Source organism: Notamacropus eugenii, chromosome 1 (genome assembly GCF_028372415.1).
Source record: "Notamacropus eugenii isolate mMacEug1 chromosome 1, mMacEug1.pri_v2, whole genome shotgun sequence".
Classification (NCBI taxonomy): Eukaryota; Metazoa; Chordata; class Mammalia; order Diprotodontia; family Macropodidae; genus Notamacropus; species Notamacropus eugenii.
In genome coordinates, this window is record NC_092872.1 from 269,441,666 (window position 1) to 269,469,531 (window position 27,866).

The window sequence follows — 27,866 nt, forward strand, 5'->3', positions numbered from 1 at the left end:
GGATCACACAGCTAGTAAGTGTCTGAGGGCAGATTTGAACTCATGAAGACAAGTTTTCCTGACTTTAAGCCTGGAACTGTGTCTGCTGTGCCCCAACTGTCTGCATGCACTTGGCCAAATCATTTAACATCTCTTGGCCTCAGTTTCTTCATATGTGAAACAAGGAAGTTGTGACTAGAAGCCTTCTCTAGTCTTTTACAGTTCTGACCTATGACCATAGAATCCTTTAATGTTCACAATTACCCAGGGCCAGGTAGTTAATAAGTATCTGAGTCAGGATTCAGACCCAGCTCCTCCAAAAATCAAGTCTAACCCTCTCTGCCCTGTCCCAAGGTACTATAGCTACCTCCATTTCACAGGGAAGGAAATTGAGGCTCAGAAAACAATGACTTGACTGTGGTTGTTGGTGAGTAAGTTCAGGGAGCCAGATCTGAATCCAGGCTTCTCCTTACTCCCTTTCCTGCACTTTCCCTACTAATGCACTACCACATCTGTGGCTTGTTTGGAGTTCACTGTGAAGAATCTTCTTCTACTGTCACAGGTGGGTGCCTCCTCAGCTCAACGTCTTAAAGAGTTGCCTAGAAACTTGACAGTTTGGGTGATTTGCTCAAGGTCACACAGCTAATAGGTATCACAAGTGAAACATGACCCCAGGGTCAGCTAGGTAGTGCCATAGTGCATAGAACACCAAGGCTGGAATCAGGCAGATATGAGTTAAAATCCAATCTCAGACACTTATTAGTTGTGTGATCCTGGGCAAGTCACTTCATCCTGTTTGCCTCAGTTTCTTCATCTGTCAAATGAGCTGGAGAAAGAAAGGGCAAACCCCTCCAGTATCTCTGCCAGGAAAACCCCATGGACAAAGGTCATGCGGAGTTGGACACAGCTGAACAACAACAAACCCAGTTCTTCCCAACTCTGATGCCCTGTTCTCTATAACACAGCCCCCTGTTAGGAATGATAATAAAATATACAACTGTGCCTGTCATATGATAAGTAGCTAAATGCATTTTTAATTCATTCTATCCATTGATATTGATAAATTAGGTATATATAAATATATTAAGTTAATATATAACATAATAATATGCCTTACTATTTGGATTTAGTTAAGCCAAACTATAGGCAAATCTATAGAAAGTTATTACATTTGGTGGGTATGTTGAAATTATTTCTTTATTGTATAGATATATGAGCCTCCTGCTGGGCCACATTGAAAGAGATGGACCCAAACTGTAGAGCACTATCAGATTGATAGGACCCCCAAAAGTTTGGCATCTGAATACCTAGATTAAAATCCTGGCTCTGCTGCAACTCAATGAGTGTCTTTGGGCTAGCCTTTTAAACTCCTTGGACCTCTATTTTCCCAGTTCCAAAATAAGAGGGGTGGGGATGGTGAAGTAGGTAGCCTCAGAGATCTCTTGCTGTGATGATAAGCCTTGGGGTCACCCATTACTGTAGATAACCATGCTAACTGGTGTTAGTAGATTCATTTTTGGAAAAACAAGCTTCATTGAGCCCTCTCTACTTTGCAAATTCTATCTCTACTTTGCAAATTCTATCTTGAGGTATCCAACAAGACTCCCAAGCACACACCATAATGCAACGTGTCATGTATATTCATATATCACAGGATTTTGCAGTTTCAAGGGACCTTAAAGATCAATCCAATCCAACCCCTACATCTTACAAATGAGAAAATAGTCTGGAATAATTTAAATGATTTATTATGTGTCAGCAAAGTAGGTTTCTGCCCTGGGCTCATCTTTCTAAATCCAGCTGTCTTTCCATAATATCATTTGCTAGTGCCTTCTCCTCCTTAATAACGCTGTATTTATATTACAGACACCACATACACACACACACACACACACACACACGCACACATACACACAGAGGCACAGGCACATGCACACACACATTGCTTCCCAATCCCCTGATAGTAAGCTCTCTGAGATCAATGTCAATTTCCTTTTTTCATTGTATTTCCAATCTCAGCACATAGTGTCTCATATAAAATAAGTGGTTAATAAATGTTTATGGATCAATTGACCAACATCTCCACTGCTTCCTAGACTTGTTTCATCAACAAATCTAATTTAATTTTTTAAAAATCTACCACTTAGTAGAAAGCAGGCATGAAGGCATTTCCAGATACCCCAAGGATGAAATGGTGGCAGTGTTTTCTGCACAATGAATGTCAGAGCTGTGTGCCTGCAGTCCGGGGACCAGAGCAAGCTGATAAGGAGAATGACAAAAGCTGGTTTCATGAGGGAGTCCATAGTGGGCTCTCTCAGCTGATGGCTCTGCTATTTTTGGCATTCCACATATCATGATTACATATACAGAGGGCGATTGGAGGCTACAAATATGGTAAGTCAGCATGGAATTCTGGGACACGCTGCATTATCGGTCAGGGCTCGTGGAACTTTTTTCAAACTCTCTCCTATCTTTGCTCCTTTGGTCATTAATGAAAGTCAGGCTAGCTAATGCTTCGTTGCTGGTGGAGCAATTAAAAGAGAAAAAGAAAGGAAAAAGAGATAGCTTGACATTTCCCAGAGCCGATAGTATTTTTAGCCATGATGCTACCTCCAAAGTGTTAACTAATTGAGTGATCAGGTTTCAGAGTTGGCCACAGAAAGGATGGCAGTGGAAGACTTTGAAAGCTTCCCAGAACAAGTAAGCATTTGCAGCTTTTACAAGAAACCTAGTGTTGGCCAGAATCATGGGTTTGCCATGGGTGTCGGTAATGTAAAGAAATGGATTCTGTTTTTATGGAGGAAAGAAGTGTGTATGTGCTCGGGGATGATGGATTTGTTGGCATAGTGGCCAAAACGGGAGTGGAAGGGTGCAGTTGATCGAGGTCGTATTCCTCCGGTTATCAGAGCCAGCCAATTGTAGGTAGGTCTTGCCTGGACTATGGTTTGGTGTGTGCGATGCGGGGGCCTGGCCTGGAGAGAATGCTTTGTGAAATGCAGAAGAGATTTCTGTGGTGGTCAGGAATGGCTGTGGGCCTAATGGAGCCAGCATTCTTAAGCTCTGGAGATGGTAAGGGCTTAAAACATTCCACTTATTCTCAAAAAAAAAAATACACCTCGGGGTTTTGGAAAACTTCTCTGGCAGGTACTTGCCAGAAATTTTTTGACTTACTAATTATAAAATGAATGTTTTTGACACTTGGAATAAAAAATGTGAAGCCTAAAATCCTTTTATTTATTTTATTTTAAAAAATATAATCAGTTGCTGGGAGGAAAAAATAGGAGCAAAAAATCTCATTTCTCTTTTTAGTCTTCTAAAAATGAGTTGCAAATAATTTTATCTCACTTTGTTATTTGGAGCAATTAGGTGAAGTCTTTTTTTTTAAATGATGGGGGTAAGAGAACAGAAAATATTTGCTGCCTGTTTATAAAGATTCAAAGTACTTTTGACTGTAGGTAGCACATCCAAGGATATTTAGATTATGGCCTATTTTCTGTGCTCCTACTTATTTCCTCTTTGTTTATTTGCAATCATTATCATCTTCTCAACTCATAAGAAATTTCACATCCTGTTCGTAATGGACATTGTCAAGTTGCTTGTCTTTCAGAGGCTAGATTTCAAAACTGAGGATTGCCACATGTGTGGATATGATTCTTTAAGTTGTTATTCAAATGCTAGTGATAGGTAATGGTTTCAAGAGTTAGCAAGCAAACTTGGATTTTAGGATTGCCCAGGAGTTTTAATGAGAGGTAGACAAGCATGTTAGGAATGAAATTTAATGCTATGAAATACAATGACCAAGCTTGACCCCTAAGGCAAAGGGATGAAAATGCACCTTTCTTCCTTCTTTGCAGAGGTGGGGGACCATGACCATGTAATGACACATATAATGAGAGATTTTGTTGATGTGTTGGTTTTACTTTTTTCTTTCTTTTTTTTTATTCATTATTATAAGGAATGGTTCTCTGGGAGCAGAGGGGAAGGTATACATTGGGAAATATAATCTGTGAAAAAAACAAAAGATTTAAAAAATCATTTAAGTGTCGTTTTCCAAAATTTAAAGTGCAATGGTATGAGTGGGACTTAAAAAGACTTAAATGCAATAGAACATAAATAATTTTGAGCTGATTTTAAATCAGAGTCAGAAATCAGTTTTAATTGATCATTTTCTCTTACAAATGAGTCACTTAATACTAAAATATGATCTTTTCATTAAATGCTTTTTCCCCTTGGGGGCCATGAGGACCTTTATGAAAGTCCTTTGGAATGAGAAGAGTCCAGGACTAAGGAGTTTGGGGAAAGTTCTCATGGTTTGGGGCATGCTTGGCATGTCAGGAGATAGGCTTTTCCTCAGATTAACTTTGAAATTTGCAGTGAATGGATGGATGTGGCTCATGTAGCCTCAGGAATAGGCAGAAATGATATACTAGCAAAGAACAGTGCTTTTGAGAAAGAAATTCCTAAAATATGTTTTATGGCAATCCTCCCCTCTCACCTCCTAAAAAAAGGGATACATTAAAAATTATGAGACTTACTGAAAGTTACCACTGGGTCCTTTTTCACTAGATTTGAAAATAACAATTCTGCATATTGGAAATGGGTATTTTAAAGATGCTCTAAGTGGATTTAGATTGGAGAGAAAAAAGCTTTTCCAGTGCACTTATTTTGGGGCTGCTTTGAGCAAACAGCAGACATCCCCCATTTTACCTCCCATACATGGAAGTGTACCACAATCTTCAGGAGAGAAACAGTGAGGTAAAATCTTTTGGAAGTGCTAAAAGCCCTAAGTAGAAGACAAGTTTCAGTGGGCTGTCTTTTTTTGTGGCTTGTGTTATGTCTATCGGGTGACTGGACAGCAAGCATCTGAGTTCAGGTCACGTGCCCAGGGTTGGCAGGCTCTGTAGGGATGGATGCTTCCCAGAATGTTTCCTACAGCGCTGACCCGTTGCAAGTCGCCCATGAGCTTCGTCACTACAGAGTCATGGGTACCATTACTGGGCTGGGCTCAGACTGAAATTGGGTGGTGATGGTTCTGGCTACTGGTTTCATGTCAGGCTGGGGTGGAAGACTGAACTATATTCTCCCACATGAACTGAGCAATGGAAAAAAGCCTGGCAAGAAGGGTACGGTAGATGATTTGGTTTTCATCCTTCTCTTGTAAGAGTTTTCATTTGGAGTTAGTTGTGGAAATTATGGAATTATTTCTATCTTTGTCTCTGTTTCTATTTCTCTCTCTCCTCATGGTTAGGTCAGATGGGTCACTGGTCTATGGCTAACAAGAACAGCAATTTGGTTTTGTTTGTTTAAAAACGAAGATAAGTCAATAATTTCTTTACCACACAAACCTTTTGTAGTAGGAAAGATGCTTTGGTTAACTCATTAAATTCAGAGTTAAGTTTCCAGTGGAATGTAGATTGAAAAAAATGAAGAATTTTCAGGATATATTGTCACTTTGACAAACTAATTGGTCAAAGACAACTTTCAAAGCCTTAGACCATAAAGATTTACAAATAAATAAATAAATTCCCTGGTTGATTTTGACCTGGAGTTTGTGGGCAGACTTCAGTGGATCCCTGAACTTGAATGGAATCAAAAATTTACATTTTTATTTTTACTAATATCTAATTGAAATTTAGCATTTCCTTCAAATTATGAATGTAGGTAAAACAAAACACAAAATAAAACCCTAAAATTCTGAGAAGAGGTCCCTGGTCTATGATGGAAAGGGTCTATGCTAGAAAGATCTATGATAGGGTCTATGATAGTTGGTAGTGTATCATAATAATAATTTCATAATCGCAAACTGATTATAATTTTACTGTAATATTTTTCATTAAGATTTTTGAACAGCATGTGCTACACAATAATGTAAACTCTAAAAAGAAATTCATAGTGTGTTACTCTTCTGCCCCAGATGTTTCCAGTTGTTGGTTGGAGGACAGCAGTGCCTCCTGTTTTCAAATCATGGATCCATGAATATATGCTCCTTAAATCGCTTGAAAATTATACTGAGTGTGTGGGAAGAGGGGAGGCACATTTGTTTCAGAGCCACACCCTTTACCCTTTGACTTTTATCACCAGCTCTTATAAATCACTCCACTGGCCCTGAAACAACTTTCTGTGAAAATATTTTCTATCTTGTATATAAGTTGAGGTCTTAATTTTGTGAGAACAGAAGAGACAATTTCCAATTTCTGAATCTGAGTATACTTCGTTCAGGGTCTTAATTTAGTAGTTTTGAAATACATTTTTATTTAATTGAAAATGAATTGAAGGATATTTAGTGGATAGAGTGTGGGAGGAAGTAGAGAATTAACAACATAGGGCAAAATCATCATGATGAACTCACTTAAGGACAAGCTAGAGAGCAAAGCAAACTTCTTTTGTTATTGTCAAAAAGATAAATAGATGCTTCCTTGGGAAATGATAAGTTTTGATTATGTAATGATTGAGTAGGATTCTCCAGCTGGGTTGCTCAAACTGAGATCTGACTAGTCTTTTGACAAATGGAAGGTGTTGGATGTAAATTTAGTAATAGTCTCTCCAGCTGATCACTCAACTTGAAACCCCATTTCTAGGAAAAGTAACTTCGAATCTCTTAGCTCCTCAGGTAATTATGCTTTAAAACCGCACAAAGTTCTCTTTATAATATTAATAGATTAACTGGCCAAACGTTGGGACAACACCAATCTGCTACTGTGCTCAGGAAGGCTATTATGGTAATTTTTAAAAGGGGGAGGTTGTAAAAACATTCTCATGATTAGAACTGTCCCCCAATGGAAAGAGCTGCCTTAGGAGGTAGTAAGCTCCTTAACATCAGAGGTGTTCAAGCCTGGATGAGCCCCCAGAGGCAATGTTGGAAGCAGAATGCTCAGTCAGTTCAGGGTTACACTCGATGATCAGTGAAATCCCTTCCAAATCAGACATCCTGGATTTTTGTGATTCTATAATTATAATATTGTTTTAGGGTGTTATTGTTTTTTTTTTCTTTTTCTGGGTTTGTTTATTCCTAGACCTTTGACTTCACCAGTCTAGGGAATTCTCAGTTCCTGGAAATTCCTTTTAACTAAAGCAGAGGCATCTGCTCTGCATCATATCCACACCACAGAGATCTACCTGAGGTCCTGAGAAGTTAAATGACTGCCTAGGTGATATAGCCAACCTTTAGCACAGTGCTAAATACACAGTAGACACTTAGTAAATGCTTGTTGGCAGCCAGTATGTCGCAGAGGGATGACAATTCTTCCTTATTCTAAAATAAGCTCTCTATTCACTCTACCAATATTATTACCAGATAACATTAGTCTACTCAATATAAATATAACAATAGCTAGAGTTTATGTATAACACTATGATATTTGCAAAGCATTTCACATATATTTTCTGATCTGATTCGTGCAACAATTCAAGGAGCTATGTACTATGATTATGACCATTTTACAGATGGAAAAACTGAGCCACAGAAAGGCTCTATGACCAGTGGGCCATGGTGTCTGAGGCAGGATCCCATACTCTATCCACTAAATATCCTTCAATTCATTTTCAGTTAAATAGAAATGTATTTTAAAACTACTAAATTAAGACCCTGAGCAAAGTATACTCAGATTCAGAAATTGGAAACTGTCTCTTTTTTTCTCACAAAATTAAGATTTCTCAACTTATATACACAATAGAAAATATTTTCATAGAAAGTTATTTCAGGGCCAGTGGAACGATTTATAAGAGCTGGTGATAAAAGTCAAAGGGTAGAGGGTGTGACTCTGAAACAAATGTTCATCTTCATCCTTCGGTTATGCAGACTGTCTGAAAATAGCGGGTGTTCCAAGGAGGAAAAACTGAGCCCCACTAAGTCACACTTTTAAAAGCCTGAATCATCACTATATTATCTCCAAGGCTAGAAAGTTCCTATCATACATCGTTTCAATCCATTATACCCTGCCCTTCTAATCAGATTTCCTTATAATCAAGGGTTCTCCACTTGCAGGTAGATGCTTCTTTATATGTGATTGTACTAATTCAAAGAACTTTTAAACTATTGTTCTATAAACATTGTTAATCTCCTGAAAGCATAGATAAGGCTTTCTGAGTATTAGAAGAACAAGAAAATGAAGGGCCACAGGAAGGTAAAATTAAAAAAGAAACATGCAAAATTCATCCATTTAATGTCCATTCCTGACTACTCTAATAAAATATACTATTACCTGCCATTTCTGTCATTCTTTGAAATTTGCAAACCATGTTACCTGTCTTATCTCATTTGGAAATGAAGGTGGAGTTATGGTAACAGGTGCCTGTCAGAGCCATCATTTGGAGCATGATTCCAAAGCATGATTTCAAAGAGGCCATCTAGAATCTGTCCCCTTCATTTTAAAAAAGGCCTAGAGAACAGGAATGACTTGCCCAAGGTCACACAGGTAATAAATAGCAGAGCCAACACACCACCTCTAGTGTCTTTGCAGATTTGTCAAAACCATTTTCTCTCCAGCATCACATACTTCTGTCAAGATTCCTTCCCAGTGCCTCCTCTTGTGAGGTATTGTTCTAAGGTCAGGTAAGAAGATTGAATGTGAAGGATGCCACTCCTCATAGGACCTAATCTCCTTAGAAATGAGAGTATTCTAGACAAATGGGAAGAAATATAAACCTAGCTCTCATAATTTTAAATGTCAATGGATTAAACAATCCAATAAAGTAAAAGAGTGCCAAACTGGATTAAAAAACAAAAGCTCCCTTATCTTTTGTGTGTAAGAAACCTCCCTAAAAAGCAAAGACATACACAGAATAGAAAATGAAAAGCTAGAATAAAATTTACTGGTGAATCCCAAAAATCAGGAGTGTGATCTTGTGATCAGAGCAAAATCAAACATTTGCAATATAAATAAAGATAAACAAGGGCAGTAAATTATACAGGAAAGAACCAACAACAAAGCAATATCAATCTTAAACTTATATGTTCCCAAAGTCTTAGCATTTAAATGAATAAAGAATAATTAACTGAATTGCAGGGATACATACACAATACTAAGATAATAATCGCTGGAAACTTCAATATCCCCTTCTCAGTTTTGAAAAAATCTAACAGAAAAAAATAAGCAAAAGAAAAAATCATATAACTGAACAAACTGTCAAAGACATTAGAACTAAGAGACATAGTGTCTTCAGAACTGAATTGTGAAATAAAATATTTATCCTTGCCACATGAAACTTTTACGCAGAGATATTGCTAATCAATGTTAAAAAAAAAAAGCAAAACTAACAAATATATCTTGTAGACACCATGAGACAATAAACTAACAATCTGTTCATTCAGAGAGCACAATCAAAAGACACTAACCCAAAAGGAGACTTAACAATGAAATCCTAAATCATGAGTGTTGTACCTAAGAACAAACAATAGAAACTAATTATGTGAAAGAAAATCATAATGATGAAATAACAGAATAAGAATATTCTGTATGATATTTATATGCTCAAGAGGCAATGATGGGTATTGAATCATACAGATTCAGAGTCAGAGAGACTAGTGTTCAAGTCTTTCCTATGATACATACTAGGGTGATCCTGGGTCAGTTACTTTCAGGCTCAGACAACTAAGACTATAAATATAAATTACAAAACAGTTAGCAAACTAATGAAATAACTGCATATATAATAATATGTATGTTTATGTGTGTATGTATATGTATGTGTGTATATAGACATATATATCATAATGTTCTATATATTATACGTATAGATATACATGTAGAGCTACTTTAGTTGCTTAGAAAACTGGACAAAGAAGACTACAGTTTTTGTAATGGATTTTGACAGTGGTTTTGGAATAAGGGGGCCTGGTTTCAGACCTGAGCTCTACTATGCTCTACCTGTGTGACCTTGGGTGGGTCATCTGCCTTGGACTCCTGTAAAATGAGGAGGGCAGCCTGGAGGCTCTCTGAGGGTTTTTCTAATTCTTGATCCTGTGCTTTTAATCCCTGTGTGAGCAATCTGCTTCATTTCATTTCATAAACACAGATTATACCACTGATCTGAACAGATGTGGAGGAGAAATACACAGCTGGGTTACCAGCCAAAGTGGGGCAAGCAAGAGAGCCTGTTTGGACTGATTTCAATATAACATTCACCCCTCAGGCAGGTCAGTGCTGGTGGAGGGCAGCTTTATCATGTTGGTGTGTAGAGGATGGCAGTTTGCTATGGACCATTACCTCTCACAAATACAATCACGTAGCTGTAGCTGCCCAAAGATTGATACACTGAAAAAAACTTTTGCTCTATCCTGATAACAGGTTTTCCCTGGATAACTCTGAAACCTCATTCTCTAACCCTTCTAGGAAGCTCTAAGTCCAGCTTTGGCACAGATAATATTTTACTTCCTGTTTTTAATCTCATTTTATTGGTGTCTTGTTTTAATATCATCTTCATTTCCAAATATGTATTCCCCATCTCTCCTCCCTAGCAAGTCATCCCTCACCCTAACAAAGATTTAAAAAGAAAAGAGGGAAAAAAATCAGGTCAGCAAAAGTAGCCAATGCAATTGTGGCAGTCAGTACGTGCCACATTGCACACCAATAATCCCCTACTTCTGCAAGGCGTAGCTTGGAGGGGGAAGGGAGAGAGAGAGAGAGAGAGGGAGGGAGGAAGGAAAGAAGGAAGGAAGAGAGAAAGAGAGAGAGAAGGATACATGTGTGTATATACACACATGTATATCTACATATATGTGTGTACATATAGATATTTTATATATTTACCATGTATGTGTATATATCACAATAAATATATGTTTGTGTATATATATAAATGTACATATGTATGCACATATGTATATATTTTTATTTAGTATAATATATATAATCCATGTTTGTGTGTATATGCCTATGTATATGGATATACACATATGTTTATATATACCTATATGTAGGAATGCATATATACTCTTATGTATATTGCATATATACATATTTTGCATTTATATTGTTGTTATTGAGTTGTTTATGGATCTTCACAATCCCATTTGGCATTTTCTTGGGAAAGACACTGGAGTAGTTTGCCATTTCCTTCTCCAAGTCATTTGAGGAAACTGAGGCAAACTGAGTTAAGTGACTTGCCCTGGGTCACACAGCTATGAAGTATCTGAGGCTGGACTTGAACTCAGATACTCCAATTCCAATGCTCTGTCTACTGCACCACGTAGCTGCCCTCTTTGTGTTCTAGTCACTGTGCCTATTCCTTTAATGGTTCTACTTACTTCTCTCTGTCTGCATCAGTTCATTTAAGTTTTCTGATGCTTCTCTGTCACCCGTGTTTCTTCCAGCAAGGTGATAGGCCATTATAGACTTGTATCAGAAAGAAATGATATTCTTAAGAGTTTCATTTTGTAGAAATGAGGAGTTCACTTAACTCAACACTTGTGTAAGCAGCATCTCTCTGCTTTGGAAATGATCTTTTTTGCATCAAAATGTCCTTATCCCCTCAGCTGCTAACCTTACCTTCCAGTGTCTCTGAGATTTCTTATATACTGTGATCTGTTTAGGTTTTCTCCCCCATTGGAATGTAAGATCTTTGAGGACAAGTAGCATTTTCTTTTATTTTTTCTTGTATTTATTTTTCTTGTATCCTAAATGCTTCACAAAGTAAATGGAACATTGAAGGAACATACTATGTGCCTGTTGATTGATTGATTGATAGATATGAGGCTCACAAATCACAGGGACCTGATAGATTATATTGTCAATTCCCTCCACTGAAGGTAAAGAAACTGAGGGTCAGGTAGTAAAGATACCATGAAAAGATTATTCAAGATTCAAGAACTTAGAGATTAGGATAAGGAGTGACTATCGTTGTTTTAATAAATTTTCTTTATTTGCTGAAATAGGACCTCAATTTGCTATTTTGCTTTTCCAAATGGACTTCAGATTTGTGTTTCCTATGAAATTTTTTCATTCTCTGCTGGAGTATGATCAGAAAACTTCTGAAATTCCATCAGCTAACAAGCTAATAAGATGCCTTTTGACACACCCTTTGTTGAACCTAGAAATAGATTTAAGTAGAGAATAAAAGTGGAAAGGACAATAAGCGTTTTGGTGGTAATTTTGAGGGGGGGGGGATCTTTATAAACCAACCACAAAAATTTAACAAATTATTTTCATTTGCCATCAACTCCCACATGGCTCCAGCTGCACCAGCTGTCCCCTAGCATTTGGGAATGATGAATTAGAGAAGCCATCCTGCTTCCACACAGCCGCCCCCTCTCCCTCGGGTGCCCCAAACCTCCTACTTCAGCCCCTTTCTGGCCTCAATCCCCAACCTGTAATTTTCTGACCAGGAAGCTGAAATCCAGTGGCTTGTGATTGACGAACTGCTCCCACCAAATAAATTATAATTATGTGCTAGAAGCCAGCCATGGCATTTGTCATTTCAAGTCACATCCACACTCAAATTAGGTTCTTCCCTTCCCGACATTATGAAATGCCAAGAAATTGGACATCTTCAGTAAATACTTTTCTTTCCTCCTGATACCTAGACCAATTTTAGCTTATCACTGTATTCAGCTGCTATATTTAAAATGTGAATAGTTTCCTGGATTAAATATTTTAGGATTCCTGCCAAGACCTCCTTCCTACACAATAAAGATTCTTAGGCAAAGAAGCTCTGACATTCCTCTTCTGATTCATAATGTAACAAATAAAAGGAGATTCACATTGTTTTGTATCATTCCCTGAAACATTGTGCCAGAAGTCATGGCAGCCTTTGCCTCAACTATGAAGAAAGGGCACTCTCTCGTTGGTGTTTTTTCTTTGAATTTCATAGATTTTCCCATGTCCTCTCACAACTTTAAAAAAACTGCTACTCTCCCTTTTCTATGCTCTCTGAACATTCTACAGTGATTTTCACGAGGTATTCAACACAAGGGCCTAGTATATTCCTTGCCCCTATTTTTTTCAAGTAAATCTGCCAATAGCAACCCAGAATGGTGCCTCCTGGCCAATGGTATCAAAGTATTTTAATTGCATGACCAGAAGGACAAACTCAATCAATCAATAGCACTGATTAAGCTTAAGACTCTCTTCAGACTGCTCTAGACATGTCTTGTAAGTGTTTATTTATTCACATGTAATCACCCCCAGTGGAAAGTAAGATCCTTGAGGGTAGAGAATGCTTTTGCCTTTCATTATATGCCCAATACTTAATAATTTTATTTTTTAAGAATGAATACAGTCTTTCAAAGGGTTTTCTGACTCAAGTCTTCTTACCCAATAGCTAATCTATAGTAAGTACTTAAAAGAGGAAGCTAGGTAGCATAGTTCTAGACTTGGAGTCAGGGATTCCAGTCCTGCCCCAGAAACTTATTAGTTGTTAGACCCTCGTCAAGTCATTTAATTATTATCCACTTCAGTTTCCTTATCTATATAAAACGGGGATTATAATAGCACTTACTTTTCAGAGTTTTGTGAGGATCAACTGAGATATTTAAGTGCTTTGCAAACCCTGAAGTGCTATATAATTGGGAGCTATTATCATTATTATTAATAAATGCTTGTTGATAAGTTGATTACTTACTATGTGTAGGGAACTTATACTCTAACATGAAATTGACTGATGGTTGGAGCCCATTCATTTCCTCCTGTCTTCTGCTATTGGCCTACAAAGACATCTTAGAAAAATAAGCTTGACCCATTTCTAGCTTTCTCCTCCTTTGCCAAAGCTGGATCATGTTTAGAGACACTATTGTAGGAACACAGCATCATGAGAGCAAGTCAGGTGAACAGTTTGTAGCATAGGAGGTGAAAGGCTCTCCTTGTGTGTGAACCATGGTGCCATGTTGTGCTTTGAGCTGCCAGTCGAGAGACCTCAGTGTCAACTCTTTTACTTAATTGCCATATGGCCTCTCCTTTTCTTTTCTGTAAAATGGTTTAATAATTCTTTCAAATCATTATCACAGGATTATTGGGATATGGGGAATGTAACTTTCTTGAAAGAAAGAGACAGGTTTCTTTTTTATTTTGAATCAACAGCATCTGACATAATACTTGACAAATCAAAAATGCTTCATAAATGTAACTTTATTGATTGATGGAAAGGATCCAATAATGTCACATATATGTGAATCACTTTAAAAACTTGAAAAAGATACAGAAATATGAGCTATGAATATATCTAGACTACCATGTGCCAGAGATATAGAACACCTATCATCTATGTAGCTAGTTGGGACAAAATAAGGTACCACTTCTTCATCAGTGATTCTAGGAATTGTATGATGTGGGGTGTGTGATAGGGCTATTGAAATGGAGAATTCTGGGCTGTTGCTTTGAGGTCTTTGGAGAGATGTTCTTTTGTAATACTAACAAAGTAGTAGCAATAACAGTAGCAGAGCTTTACTAAGACCATAATTATAGAGCAAAAAGACAGCCTGGAGGCCAGTGAGTCCAACCCCATCATTTTACTGAGAAGGGAATTCAGGCCCAAAGATTTGCCCAAGGTCAAAGAGGCAGTCAGAAGCAGAGCTCAGATCTCTACTCAGGTCTTCCTGTCCCCAAACCCCACATACTTTCCACTCTCCCATATTGCAGATCAGCATAGCAAGATGGGTTGAAGGTTGGCCTTGCTGACTTGGCTTGATCTGTACTTGAATCTTGCCTCAGATATATAGTAACTAAGAAACCCCCATCAAGTCCCTGAGTCTCTACTCTCTTATCCATAAAATAGAGGTAATAAGACCTCTGGAATGGACTTCAAAAGGTCATAATGAGGATCCAATGAGACACTTTGTGTGAAGCATTTTGCAAACATTATAGCCTTATATGAATGTAAAATATTATTATAAGTAATAATAATGAATAATAAATAATAATGAATGATAAATAGAAGTCAGAAAAAACATTGTCTATGTTACTATAGCTGTAAGGAATGAGGCTATATAACCATATTTTAGATTCACCTTCTGGGAATTCAAGACATCACCATGCACTCCTTGGATGCCAAGTTAATACTAATGTGGTACATTGGGTAGGATGAGGCTACAATCTGGTGTAGGACTTCTGAAGCTTACTTTTGATCACATCTTAATTGAGAAATGGAGAAAAACCTAGAACTTGGGTCAGACCACCTCCCCTTCTCTGTGTTTCCAGAAACCAAGCAAATTTCCAATAGCCCCACCTAGTTTATGGCCAAGATGGAAGCCCTCAGGGGCTTCTCTGGCTCACATTCATTATACCCCAGGAACCTCTGCAACATGCCTTGGATCACTCCATTTAAGATTCACCCAGCAAGAACATGGGATCCCATGACTCATGGCCATAGGGCCTCACTGGGAAAATCTTAATATTGATTGATGGGGAGAAGTTTGAAGTCATTTGAAAAATTAAACCCCCCCAAAATCACTTTTTAACCAACTGTAAAATGTAGATGAAACTATCTGTAGTATCTACATCACTTAACTTTGGGGATGATAGAATTACATAACCTATTTTGAGGACTTTTTAAAGATTAAATGTACCATATGAGTGTCAGATTTTATTATTGTTATTAGTGGAATATTGTTATTATTAGTGGAATAATATTATTGTTATTAGTGGAAAGAGAACCACTCTGGGAGTCAGGAGATTTGAGTTCAAATCCCTCTACAGGCTCCATGAGGGCTGGGATCAATGACCTCTACATTTTATCTCAGAACCCATCACAGTGTTCTGTATATAGTACATGTTCTATGAGTGCTCTGATACCTCCAACTGTGTGACTCTGAGTCTTTAGGACTCAGTTTTCTCATTTGTAAAATGAGGGGTTTGGAAAACCATTGTCATGGTATTGTAGAGTAATAATTACTTTTCATCACAAAACTTTTTTGATCACTTCTATTAGTTAAAAATTATTGTGTCTACACCCTAACAGGTATATACTTACTCATGGTTTGGGATAGGGGTTGGGGACATGATGGGGAAGGAGTTGTATGTGGGAGGAAAGGGGGAATTTTGCTTGCTAAGCCCTAGGTTGCAATCAGGTTGCAAACACTGTGAAGGGATGATGCCCAACTCTAGCTTCCCCTACCCAGAGTGCTGATAAATAATGGGTTAAGAGAGGGTAGCAGGGGTGGGGGGGGGAGTGGTAGTTTAGTTGTGTTGGAGACAAGTCCATAACTGTCAAATAATGGGAAATATAACCCATCTTCTTACCCTTTGATTATGCACAACACACTTTGAGGATCGTAACATCACCTTCAGTAGGCACAAGACACACACCTCCACCTTTAGAGACCACTGTTGTAGTGATCATATGGTCATAGCTGGAAGAGACCAACTTATTTTACAGACAGTGAATCCAAGGCACAGAAAGGTTGAATCAGTTGCCCAAAGAAGCACAGCTAACAAATGGCAGGGGCAGTCTAAGAGATTCATGTTTTGAATAAAAATTGGACTAGATGGTCCTGGAGATTTTCTTTAGCTTAGACACCTTGTGACTCTGTAATGACACAGGATATCCCTTTTGAGACACTTCACCCCAACTGTATTCATTATATCTAAATATCTTTGTTCTAATAATTAGTTAAGTAGGAAAAGGAAGGAAGGAAGGAAAGAAGGAAGGAAGGAGGAAAAGAGGGAAAGAAAACAAAAGAAGTCAGTCCTGATATTTATTGAGTGGAGTCAGAGGAAGCTGGTTCAAATCTCACCCTTGATGATTATTTTCTGAAAGACCTTGAATAAGTAATATATCTGCTCTGGGCCTCAGTTTCCTCCTCAGTGACATGAAAAGACTTGATGACCTTTGTGGTCCCGTATGGCTCTAGAACTATGATTCTAGAAACCCAAAGATTCTATGCTCATTTTCCTGATGCCAAAGCATTTGAACAAGAAGGAAAAATTGCATCTAGTTACCCAGATGCTTCGTTTGTGCCATACCATATGGGCAGCTGTTTAGAAAAGTCCATTCAGCCAGCTGACTTTTCCCTTTTCCCAGAGATGTCCTTCAGGCATACTCACTGTGAGCTGGGGAGACAGCCTGTTGGCCAGAGGCTGAGCCCTCATTCCCCTGGTGTATCCAGTGACCTAAATTCCTGGCTGATTGTTGGGGTCAGGTCATTTCTGAAGGCTTTCCTGACATTGGGTTCCATGAACTGATGAGGTAACGATGACATGATCCACCAACTCTCACAGCATTCCTTCCAAAATCAACAGACACTTTCAGGACTAGAGTTTGAAAAGGATGAATGTTTCAGGGAAGTAGTCTTCATGGATAAACAAAATTTGGGGCATGGGATGCCCTTCAGGGGTTTTCTGGAGGTCTTCCCTCCCTCCTCACTGCACAGCCAAGAAGAGCCCAGACCAGGCAATGTCCATAGGGAAAGTCATTGAGCCAGACGGACAAGATGGAATGGAAAGAGAAAAAGGAGAGGAAGAGTGAGAGAGACAGTGAGAGAGAGGTAAGAACTCCCTGTGTAGCTTGGGAAATTTTTATTGTAAGCATTTACACCTCAAGGCTTTACTTGTTGATTGTCTAGACTTAAGAAAGCAATGGGGAAAATATCAATAACACACCTTTAGCTTAAAAGTGCTCCCTGTATATATTTCTTCTTGCTCAGAGAGCTAGTTGTTAACCATTCACCCCCTGGATAAGTCCCACAACATAAAAGAAAGAGTTTCTAGCTTGGGCTTATGGATGGATTTCAGCAGATCTTTGAACTTGTAAGAGGAAAAAAACCAACATCTTTATTTTCACTCACTTCTAACTGAAATGATCATTTATTTAAACACAGTATTTTGAAAGGGGTCATTCATCTTCCCCAGAGGACCCCTAAAAGGGTCCATGACTCCAAAAGGAGGTTATAAACCTCTAGGTTAAAACATCCTTGTGATTCATTTGGCAGATATTTATCAGATTCATAGGCTCATAGGATGAGAACTTAAGGGGACTTTAATGATCATATCTCTCCACCACTTGTTTTACAAATGGGGAAACTGGAGCCCCAGAGAGGTGCTGACTTTCGTTACCACAAGACCTGAAACTATCTTTTTTGTATGAAAGATAAACTCAGCTTAAGCTCCAGCTCTAAATGAGACCTTTCCTGGTTTTCTCAACTTCCTACTATGTCCCCATTTCCTCGTATTTTTAAAAATATATTTTGTAAATCCTCATACGTGTATGTGCTTTCTCCTCTGTTAGAACGTAAGTTCTTCAAGGAAGGGACTTTCTCATTTTTGTCTTTGTATGTTCAGCTTCTCCCACAGTGCCTTGAACATAATAGGAACCTTAAAATTTTTATTGATTTGTTGATATATTTTGTATATGGTTCTATGTGTACATGTAGTTTCCCTTAATACAATAAAAGCTCTTTTATTTCTTTTTATTGTCTCTGTATCCCTAGTGCCCAGTAAAGCAGATGGCACATAGTAGGTGCTTAATAATGGTGCTGATTGATGGACAGATTATGTAGGCGCCATGTAGTGAAACAAGAAGAAAAGCCCCAGGTTTGAATGTTAGTTCTGATACTTGGTGACAGCATAAGTTGGGGCAAGTCACCCCTTGCATCTGACCCTCAGTTACAGAAAGGACTATCACAGATCTCCTCTAATACAGTCATTTGTGTCCTCACCCTCCATAGGGTCAGAGCTGGAAGAGACCTTAGAGGTCCTAGAGTTCAACACCCTAATTTTACAAATGAGGAAACTGAGGTCCAGAGAAGTTAAGTCAGTGAACAAGCACATATGAAGTATTTTCCATTGATCCTCTTCCAAAACAAAGGACCAACAACAAAATGCTTGCTTTGTAGGAGGGACTGGGCTGCCCTCGAGCAGCTCCCAGTCAATGGAAAAGACAACATAGCAACAGCTAGGTACATACAAGATCTCCATGGGATAAATGTAAAGAAGTCGCAGAGGAAAAGCACTTAGCCAGAAGGGTATGGCAATGTAAGGGACTGGGAAACCTGTAGAAGGCAGGATTTAAACGGAGTCTTGAAGGAAGCCATAAGTGAAGGTGGGAAAATGGAGGTGGAAGATAGGAAATAAGTAGAAGAGACAGAATCCTAACCCAAGTCCTCTGCCTCCAAAGGGAGCACTCTTGGTCCCAAACCAGGATGCCACTATGATCCTATTCCCATCTTATATAGAGAGAAAAAAATGCAGCCAAAAGTGTGGCCATTTCTGAAAGGCCAAATCTGTGTCATATGGCTTCTTTTTCCATTTTTCTGGCTTAAGGATAAAGCAGCTGCTGATAAGCTGGTATTATGTGTGTGGTATTCCTGAGGACAGAGTCCTCCTGAGGAATTTATCAGGGTTTTCCCTCAAACTGACATTCAGCCATACTGCTTCATCCCAAGAGATAACAGAAACAGGTCAGAGGAGAGGAGAGATTTATCAGGACTGATAATGAACCTCCCAGCTTTTCAGAAATGATTTCTCCTTCAGGGGTTAATTCTTGGGCTTTTTTCATGAATTTGATGTATCTGATTTATTCCCCCACTACCTTGCATACTTAAAAGGAAAGATAAAGATTTTATCATCTTTAAAAACAACAGCAGCCCAATTGCATAACCATATTCTACTGAAATGTTTCTCCTCACCTGAACCAAAAATATGAACTGTTCCCTGGAATAGAAGAAAAAGTAAAGGGCGGATTCACTCTCCTTCTTTTCCTTGTATTTTTCCTCCTACTTTTCTGGACCTCAGTTTCCTGATATGTAAAACAAGGGAGTTTGGGCAAGAAGGCCTTCAAGGGCCCTCTTAACTCAAACCAGAGGATTTTGTCATCTTTATAGGGACTCAAAGAAAGCCCTGCTTTCCCTTTGATCCTCCATTCTTCTGAAGCTTTTCAAGACAGGTGGGTTGACAGGGGAATCTCCTTTTCCTCTGAGAAGATTGGAAGCCTGATTTTTTTCTGCTCCCATAGAAATGCTTCCTTTTTCTTACTTTTCTTTATTGCTAATTAATGTCTGAGAAAAGCGGGGGTCAGGAGTCAGTGAGATGTTTTCCTCTTCCAGACTCTGGAGATTATTTCTTTGTTTTGCCCCCATTAAAGTGCAAGCTCCTTGTGCGCAGGGTCAGTCTTTGGTTTGTTTGCATTTGCCTTAGTCCTTTGCCTAGCTCCTAGTAAGGGTTTAATAAATGATTGTCCATTGACTGAGCCAGGGGCCCTCCCAGCACTAGCAGCTGAAGGCTCACTGGAAAGGCTTTCTCCGTGCTAGGGACAGCCAGCCACTCTCCTTGTCTCTTCATGATCCTATCTCTGTCTGTCTCTTTCTCTGTCTCTCTAGGTCTCCCTCTCTCTCTTTCTCCTCCCCTTTCACTAGTTCACATCTCCATCTCTGTCTCTGTCTCTAGGTCTCTCACTCTTTCTCAAAATCAGATGCACAAAAACAGCCACAGTTCCTATATTGAATACCTAGCCCAAACAAATCCTAAGCTCTCTCTCCACTCCTATATTGAGGGTCCAGAAGGTGCAGCATCCCTCCTCCCTGCCCCAAAGCTGGGCTATGGCCACTGGCCCACTGTCTCCTTCCAGGCCCTACTTAGGCCTCAGCAGGAGGCTTTCTGGCTGCCTTCCCAATTCCAAGACACTAACCATGCTGGACATTTGTTGGGAGAACAGTGACCTCATTTGAAAAGATGACCTTAGGTTACTCCCATATGACATCCCTGTAAACAAAGCCAGTCTGGCTGCAAGTTTCCTGGGTGAAGGGTCTTTGCAGGCCGTAGCCACCGGGACTCAGGGCTGTGGGTCAGGTGTCTGATGATCTATGTCACCCTTTAGGGCATTTTCCTGCTTTCATTAAACCCACCCTTGTACCTCCCCTTTCCCCCATTCTTCTGCTTAACTGTTCTATTGATGCAGAAAATGCATGCTTTATTTCCACTAACTGAGAAGCTATTAAATCCAAAAGAGCAAAATCTTCATAACTCCGGGCATTCCCTGGATAGAAACTGGCAGCAGATTCAAACAGGAGGGGAAATGTACTCCTCTGCAGAAGGTGGCAGAGGAGACAGAGCCCTAGGCGTGGAGTTGGGGAGACCTGCCTTGGGTGCCTCAGTTATGTGGTCCTGGGCAAGGCCTTTAACCGCTGCCTGCCTCAGTTTCTTCATCTGTAAAATGGGGAGAATAATAATAGCACACACCTCCCAGGTGTTATGAGGATCAAAAGAGATATTTTCTTTGCAAACTCAGAATGCTACATGAATGCTAGTTTTTTATTATATAACAAAGATGAAAGGTGACCCAGGAGATTACAGTGTAGTATAGGGAGGAGAGAGAAGACACATACACAGAGGAGCATGACTCCAGGAGGAAGGTGGTAAGGGAGAGATTCAGTCTGTGTTCCAGGAAAATGGGCACAATCTGGGAAGCCTTCACGGAAAAGGTGGCACCTGCCTATTAGACTTTGAGGTTCTAGAGTGCAGCTGGAAGGGATGCCAGGGTCCATATTGTTTGGGGTTCTAAAACTATTTTGTGTTACTGGCCCCTTTGACCATCCCTGGTGAAAGGTCCCCTTCTCAGGGTAATGCTTTTAAACGTATAAAATACAAAGGATTACAAAAGAAATCAATTGCATTGAAATACCTTTTTTTTAATTTTTAAAAATTAATTCAGGAAATTAAGTTAGGAATGCCTGATCTATCCTGACCCCCTCATTTTGCAGGCGAGGAAACTGAGGCTCAGGAATATTCACCAATCACAGATCAGAGATTTAGAGCTAGAAAGGACCCTAGGCATATCTAGTCCAAGGTTCTCACTCTACTGAGATCAGAAAGGAAAGTCCTTTGATTAAGGTCATGTAGATAGTAAGAGGCAGAGCTCAAATCTGAACCCAGATCTCTTTGCTGTACCACACGATCTTCCCCCAAAGAGAGAAACATTTCATCAGCAGAGATGTGGAGGGAGGGAGCATGGATATCCCAGGCACGCTGAGAAGAAGAAGGAAATCTGGAAATTGCTAGGGGTCTAGTTAGGTTACAAGAAAGAGAGAAGAGAGGGGAGGGCAAGGGACAACAAGGAGGGGAGGGATGGGAAGGAGAGGAGAGGAGGGAGACAGAGACAGAGAGACAGAGAGAGAAAGAGAGATAGACAGAGAAACAAGCAGGGACAGAGAATGTGATGAAAGCATCTGGCTTACACAAAGCGGTGCCTTGGAAGCTCCTCAGGTCTCTGCCAAGGTGTCATCCTTAGTGTAGTGGAAGGAAGGAAGTATCCAAATTGTTGATTTTGTCTTTTGTGCCTTTTCTCTCATGTTTGTTTACAAATTCCACCTCTTTGACTTCTCCCCTGCCCTATCTCTGCTCCAGATTTGTGAAAGACAGTCCATTTGAACCTTTATTTTCAGGTCATTCCTCCTTTTGGAGTATATTATGGTCCACACCCACAGCACTCTCCCTCCCATCTCTGTGGTTTCACACTGATCATTCCCTCCCCCCCTCTCAGAAAGTGCCCCCCTCACAACCACCACTTAGAAATTTCCAATTTCCTTCAGAGCTCAGTCCATATGGAGCATGTTCTGCTCCTTGGCCCCTGTTAAAACTCTTTCTTCCCCAATTCCAAATTTTTAACTTATATTTGTCTTGTGTGTGTGTGCACGCGCGTGCAAGTTCCTGCTGTCCTTCTGATAAAATGTAAACTCCCTGAGGCCAAGAACTATTTGAATTTTCTCTTTGTATCTCTAGCACTTAGCACAATGGTAGGAGGTTGATAAATGTAAATAAAGTTTTCATTAAAGTGAACAAATACCAAATGAGATGGGCATTTTGATATGCAGAGAAAAAGTGGAAAAAATAGTATTTTGTGTGACATTGCAGATCTCTCTTATGGACAGCTTGCTTTTCAAGTGCATAATGGGTTCAACCTGTAGCCTTCAATATGGTCTTGTTTGTCTGTGTCTCTTTCTGGCCTGCCTCCCCTTCTCCACATTTTAAAAAAAAAAAGGTCTCAGTGAAAGAAGAAAGGAAGGGGGAGAGGGGGACAGGTCACTGAGGTATTTTTTTTAATGCACAGAAAAGAACAAAAGACATTTCAGAAGGAAACACAGATAAGCCGGACAGCTTGGAAAGTAAATGTTGAATGTATTGTACATAATAGAGATTCATGAGTTACGATTAACTGCTTTTCTCTTCTCCTTTGTACGGGGAAATGCAGTTTTCAGTGTTCATTAACTTCCGAATGAAAATACGTATTTATTTTTTAAATGTCTCATTTTCTTTACCTTTTTTCTGCTACCTTATCTGTATCCCTCTTTCCGCTCCAACACTCTCTATTGGAAAAAGAAAAAAAAGAAGAAAACCTTTGTAATAAATGTTCATAATCAAGCAAAACAAGATTCTTACATTGACTTTGTCTGAAAACGCGGGTCTTGTTCTGCATCTTGAGTCTATCACGCATCTATCAAAAGATGGCGAGCTACATCATGAATCTTAAACACAGAAATCTTTGTTAAATAGAGTTGTTACTGTTCAACTCTAGCTGATTCTACATGACCTTTTGTCCAAAGAGTTTTGTTGATAAGGATAATGGAGTGGTTTGCCATTTCCTTCTCCAGTGTGTCCCTATTTTACAGATGAAGAACTAAGGCAAATAGGGGTTAAGTGATTTACCCAAGGTCATACAACTAGTAATTTTCTGAGGTCAAATCTGAACTCAAGGTATCTAGATTTCAGGCCCAGACCTCTATCCATTGCACCCCTTAAATAGAGAGGCCTCATCACAACGGACCCACAGTTATTTTCAATCCCCCCAAAAAAGCTTTTTGAACTTCTTCCTGAAATTTGATCACCATGCACAACTCTTATTGAAAAAAAAATGAGAAAAAATAAGTGCTCTTCAAGAGTTTGGCAGTTTCAGATAGGTACACTTTGAAGACAGGTATACAAGATCATGAGCTATGAGTACATGGAAGTGTGCCCTAGAGACTGCCAAAGTGCTCAGGCCTCCCCTGTGCCCACGTTCATGGATATACCTTTGGACAATGCTCAGTTCTCTGTCTGAACACATAACCATAACCCCAAAAGAATGTATTCTGTGACTGATGGCCTCTGCTCAGTAATCAGGAGCCTACTAATTACAGAGCCTTTTCTTTAAGGTGGTTTCATTCCAAACAAATAGTAATTAGTCTGGGATTTGGTCCATCTCCCTGTCCTTTGGTGACTGTGCCCAAGGTCTTCCTGGAGGGTTAGTTGCACCTGGGTTCCTCATTATTTCCCCTGTACCTTCACCTGACTCATTGCTCTCCCTGAGATCAATGGATGGTTGCTTTATGCAACCTAGGGATTGGCCATGAGGAAATGGAGGTTCCGATGAAAATCCAAAGCATTCCCAAATGAGACACACATAAGAGATGTGGCTATGCCACCTTTTAAGTCTGTGTCCTTCTTCAGAAATCTGACCCCATTGAAATGTGGACAAGAAACGATCCAAGGGAGCCTGTAAACTGCCTCCTGACATGTGGCCCTGTCCAGATTCTACTCCCAAGGACTGAGGAGACTCATCTGAGCAAGCAGTGATGGCCCAAGTCATTCCAAACCCTTGTTGTTTGTATGACTTTCTCAATGAACCATCAATACCTGATACCATCCCAGTGTGGCTTTCTTTTCAGCTAAAAGCCAGCTAGCTCTAAAAATTCTGTTGGTTTTTTTTTTTTTAATGTAGAAAAAGTAGTAGAGGAAAAGGTGAATGGGGGGAAATGAATAATAATAGCTAATATCTTTATAGCACTTACTATGAACCATGCAAGACATTGTGCAAAGCACTTTACAAATATCTCATTTGATCCACCCAACAACTCTACCGAGATAGGAACTATTATTACTTCCATTTTACAGATGAGAAAACTGAGGCAAACTGAGGGTAAAGTGACTTGCCTAAAGTCACATAGCTAGTGAGTGTCTGAGGCTGGATTTGAACTCCAGGCCTGGTGCTCTGCACCATTTATATTTAGTTAAATATCAGTGCTGACCTCCCTTGGCCTTTTCTGATCCTCTCAACCAGGTCCCCTCCCTCTTCTAGTAATTTCACTGTGAGATTACCTCAAATATACTCTTGTATTTTCCTTGTTATTTACACATTGTTTCCTCTGTAAGAGTGGCATCTCTTTGAGGGCAGGAGTGTGACTTTGCCTTTCTCTCTGAAGTCTTTAGTATGGTGCCTGGCACACAGTAAGCACTTAATCAATGGTTGTTGACTGACTTTCTCCTGTTTCATTCCCAGTACCTTAGTCTGGGCTCATTACCATATAATTAACTGTTCTTTTTGAGAGTCTCCTAACTGACCTCCTCACTCTTGTTTCACCCTTTTCTCTCTAGTCTGCATCCTCCTCTTCTTCCTAAGGCCAGCCTTACTCAGAAACTCCTGGATCTCTCTCCTTTGCCCTCATGATAAAGCCAGTTTTCCAGCTTTGTTGCCCAGGATAAATGCTGGCCTACAGAGGCACAACACGCTTCGTTCATAGTACGTGCTTTGCTAGGCTCACTCACAAACTGCCTGCTGGACATCTCCACCTGGGTGTTCCATTGGCACATCAAACAGACCACATCCAAAATAGAAGCAATTCTTTTCCCTCCACAAATTTTCCCTCTTCTAATCCTCTCCATTCACGTTGAAGCTCGCCCCATCCTTCCAGTCACCAAAAATCGCCACCTTGGAGACATACTTGAGTCTTCCCTCTCCCTCATCCCTGACCAGCTGCCAAATCCTGGTAGTTCTAGGATTCTGTCTCTATTTTCTCCACTCACATAACCTGAGTTGAGCCCCTACCCAACCAACTCCATCTCATAGAATTTAAACTCCCTGAGGGCAAAATCTGTTTCTTTTTTTTTCTTTGGTGATTAATAAATGTCTGTTTAATTGGGTTGAATTGACATATTGGAGTGAGCAAAGAGCGGAAGTGGGAAGGACCCATAAATAGGGCAATTTATTGGTTCAGACAGGTGGCAACAAGGGTCCGTGCCAGGAAGGTAGTGGGACAGATGTGAGACGTGTTGAAGAGCAGCTGATACCCGTTGCCTGCTTAGTGACCACGAGAAATTGATCTGATGTTGAATGATGACCAAAGAGACTCGATTCTGTGAATTCTGCCTGCGTATTTTGGTCACCCTGATAAAATGCTGACCCATTTTGCCTCTATCTCCTACTGGTCTTAACAACTAAGGAAATGACACACTCTGTGTGACTCTCCATCTAGCTGAACTCAGAGTCTCAAGATCCAATTTCCTCCAGTAATATTTTTCCCCAAATATTTTTTAAGGAGGTATTTGCTTCAACAGGAAAAAAAAAAGCAAGATTGTAAACAGTAACAATGTTAGCTGGGGTCAGGGGGGTGGATGCTACTTTTGTCTCAGGTACTTTGCAAGAGAGGAAAAGCTGACCTCTCGTTGTGGTAGAAGAGAGGGTGGGAAATCTTGTGGGGGAATAAAAGCCTTCTGAGTCATCTTGGCCCTACACGCCTCCTCTGAGCATCTTCTGGACATGAGCACTTTTTAAAGATGTCAGTCACTCATTGCTGTTTTCCCAGAAGTCTCCTGATGGTGTTTTCACTGACACATGTAGATTACAAAGCTCTTTTCTCCAACTCTGTTAGACAACAGGAGAGGGTCTATTATCCCCATTTTACAGGGGAAGAGACTGTAACCCAGAGAGGCAAAGAGATCTGCCTATAGTCGCACAGCAAGCACAGGGCACAGCAGAAGCCTCAACCTAGATTCTCCAAATCTAAGACCAAAGTTCTTGCCACTGTGCTGCCTGGCCTCCACAAACATTTATTCATTCATTAACACATGCCTGGTCAAAAGCGAGGCGCTAACATTCACTGTGTTAATTTTCCATTTTATATTGCTAACATAGATTTGCTGGCATTTCTTCTATCAACTCCTCAATGGATTCCAAAATTTACCCCTTCATAGCAGGAGCAGCTGCGATGTCAAACCAATCATTCAGACTTTAGACAATTCCAGTTAAATTGTATAAATTTACTTTTTTTCCCCTAGATGCACAGCGTTATTCAAATAGAATAGAGTGTTGCTTAACTTGACTTATTGAAGACCCTCCCACCCCCAGCAGACCCTGCATCATGGCAAGGAGAGTGGTACCTGGAAAAGGGCACCAGATTTGGAGATGAGGATCCATGTTTGAATCCTGACTGTGTTACTTACTGTGTGGCCTGAGTCAGGCCACCTCTCTGTGCCTCAGTTTTCTTATTTATAAAATGAGGAGACTGAACTAAACAAGTATTTCCCAGTTCCAAGTGTAGGATCGAGTGATCCTACAACATCTTAAAAGTCTCTATCTCCTCATGCTAAGAAGTTATCAAATGATGAACTAGGGATAATCTCAGATGGTCTGGCAAAGCTCCTTGTAGACTTGCTGGAAGCCAGGGGGGCAGAAGATGGACCTGGGAAGAAAAAAGGTCCAGGCAGGAGGGGAGAGACAGCCTGGTGTCACTAGCTAGTAAGGAGGGTAGTTAGAGTATGCATTTAGGGTTGGGGTTAGCATTTTCCCCTCTTCCATACTGTCTCCAATGGATGTGGGGAAGACTGAGAGGGGACATCCTTTTGTTCTAGTGCTTAATAAATGCTCATTGGTAGAATAATTCTGTATTCTTCCTCTTTCTCTGCCCTTCTGTCTTTTCTCTTCTTCCTCTTTTCTCCTCCTTTCTAAATCCCCAAACTGCAGATGAATTTAAGGGGAGATAGGAGAGAGTGGGATACATGTGAAAGTCTAGGTCACTTCTTCCTTACCCAGAGTCCTTGGGATGATGAACCAGTATCATTTTGAACAGATTTAGCCACCAGTGCCTTATACCAGAGACAGAATGCAAATGGACAAGTAAACTTTTCCAGAATTAAAATCACTTGAGTTAGCTTGAGTTTTTACTCTATTCTGACTCCTCTGTGATTCATGAGTTGTTCTCTTGCCCTAGAACTTAG

General features: G+C 39.8%; 1 protein-coding gene across 16 annotated transcripts in view; it reads left to right on the top strand.

The window, feature by feature from the left end:
• The window catches only part of ANK3 (ankyrin 3), a 715,857-nt gene that overhangs the window by 451,616 nt on the left and 236,375 nt on the right, over positions 1 to 27,866 (top strand). Inside the window, exon 1 of one of the 16 annotated variants that reach the window (XM_072628885.1) lies at positions 1,142 to 2,679. The exons of 12 other annotated variants lie outside the window; for them this stretch is intronic. In XM_072628885.1, the coding sequence (XP_072484986.1) occupies positions 2,644 to 2,679 (36 nt within the window). In that variant the 5' untranslated portion in view covers positions 1,142 to 2,643. Of the gene's footprint in view, positions 1 to 1,141; positions 2,680 to 2,709; positions 3,049 to 4,128; positions 5,103 to 16,074; positions 17,393 to 27,866 lie in introns of those variants that run through there. 3 more of the 16 variants (XM_072628889.1, XM_072628887.1, XM_072628883.1) reach the window with 3 other exon arrangements.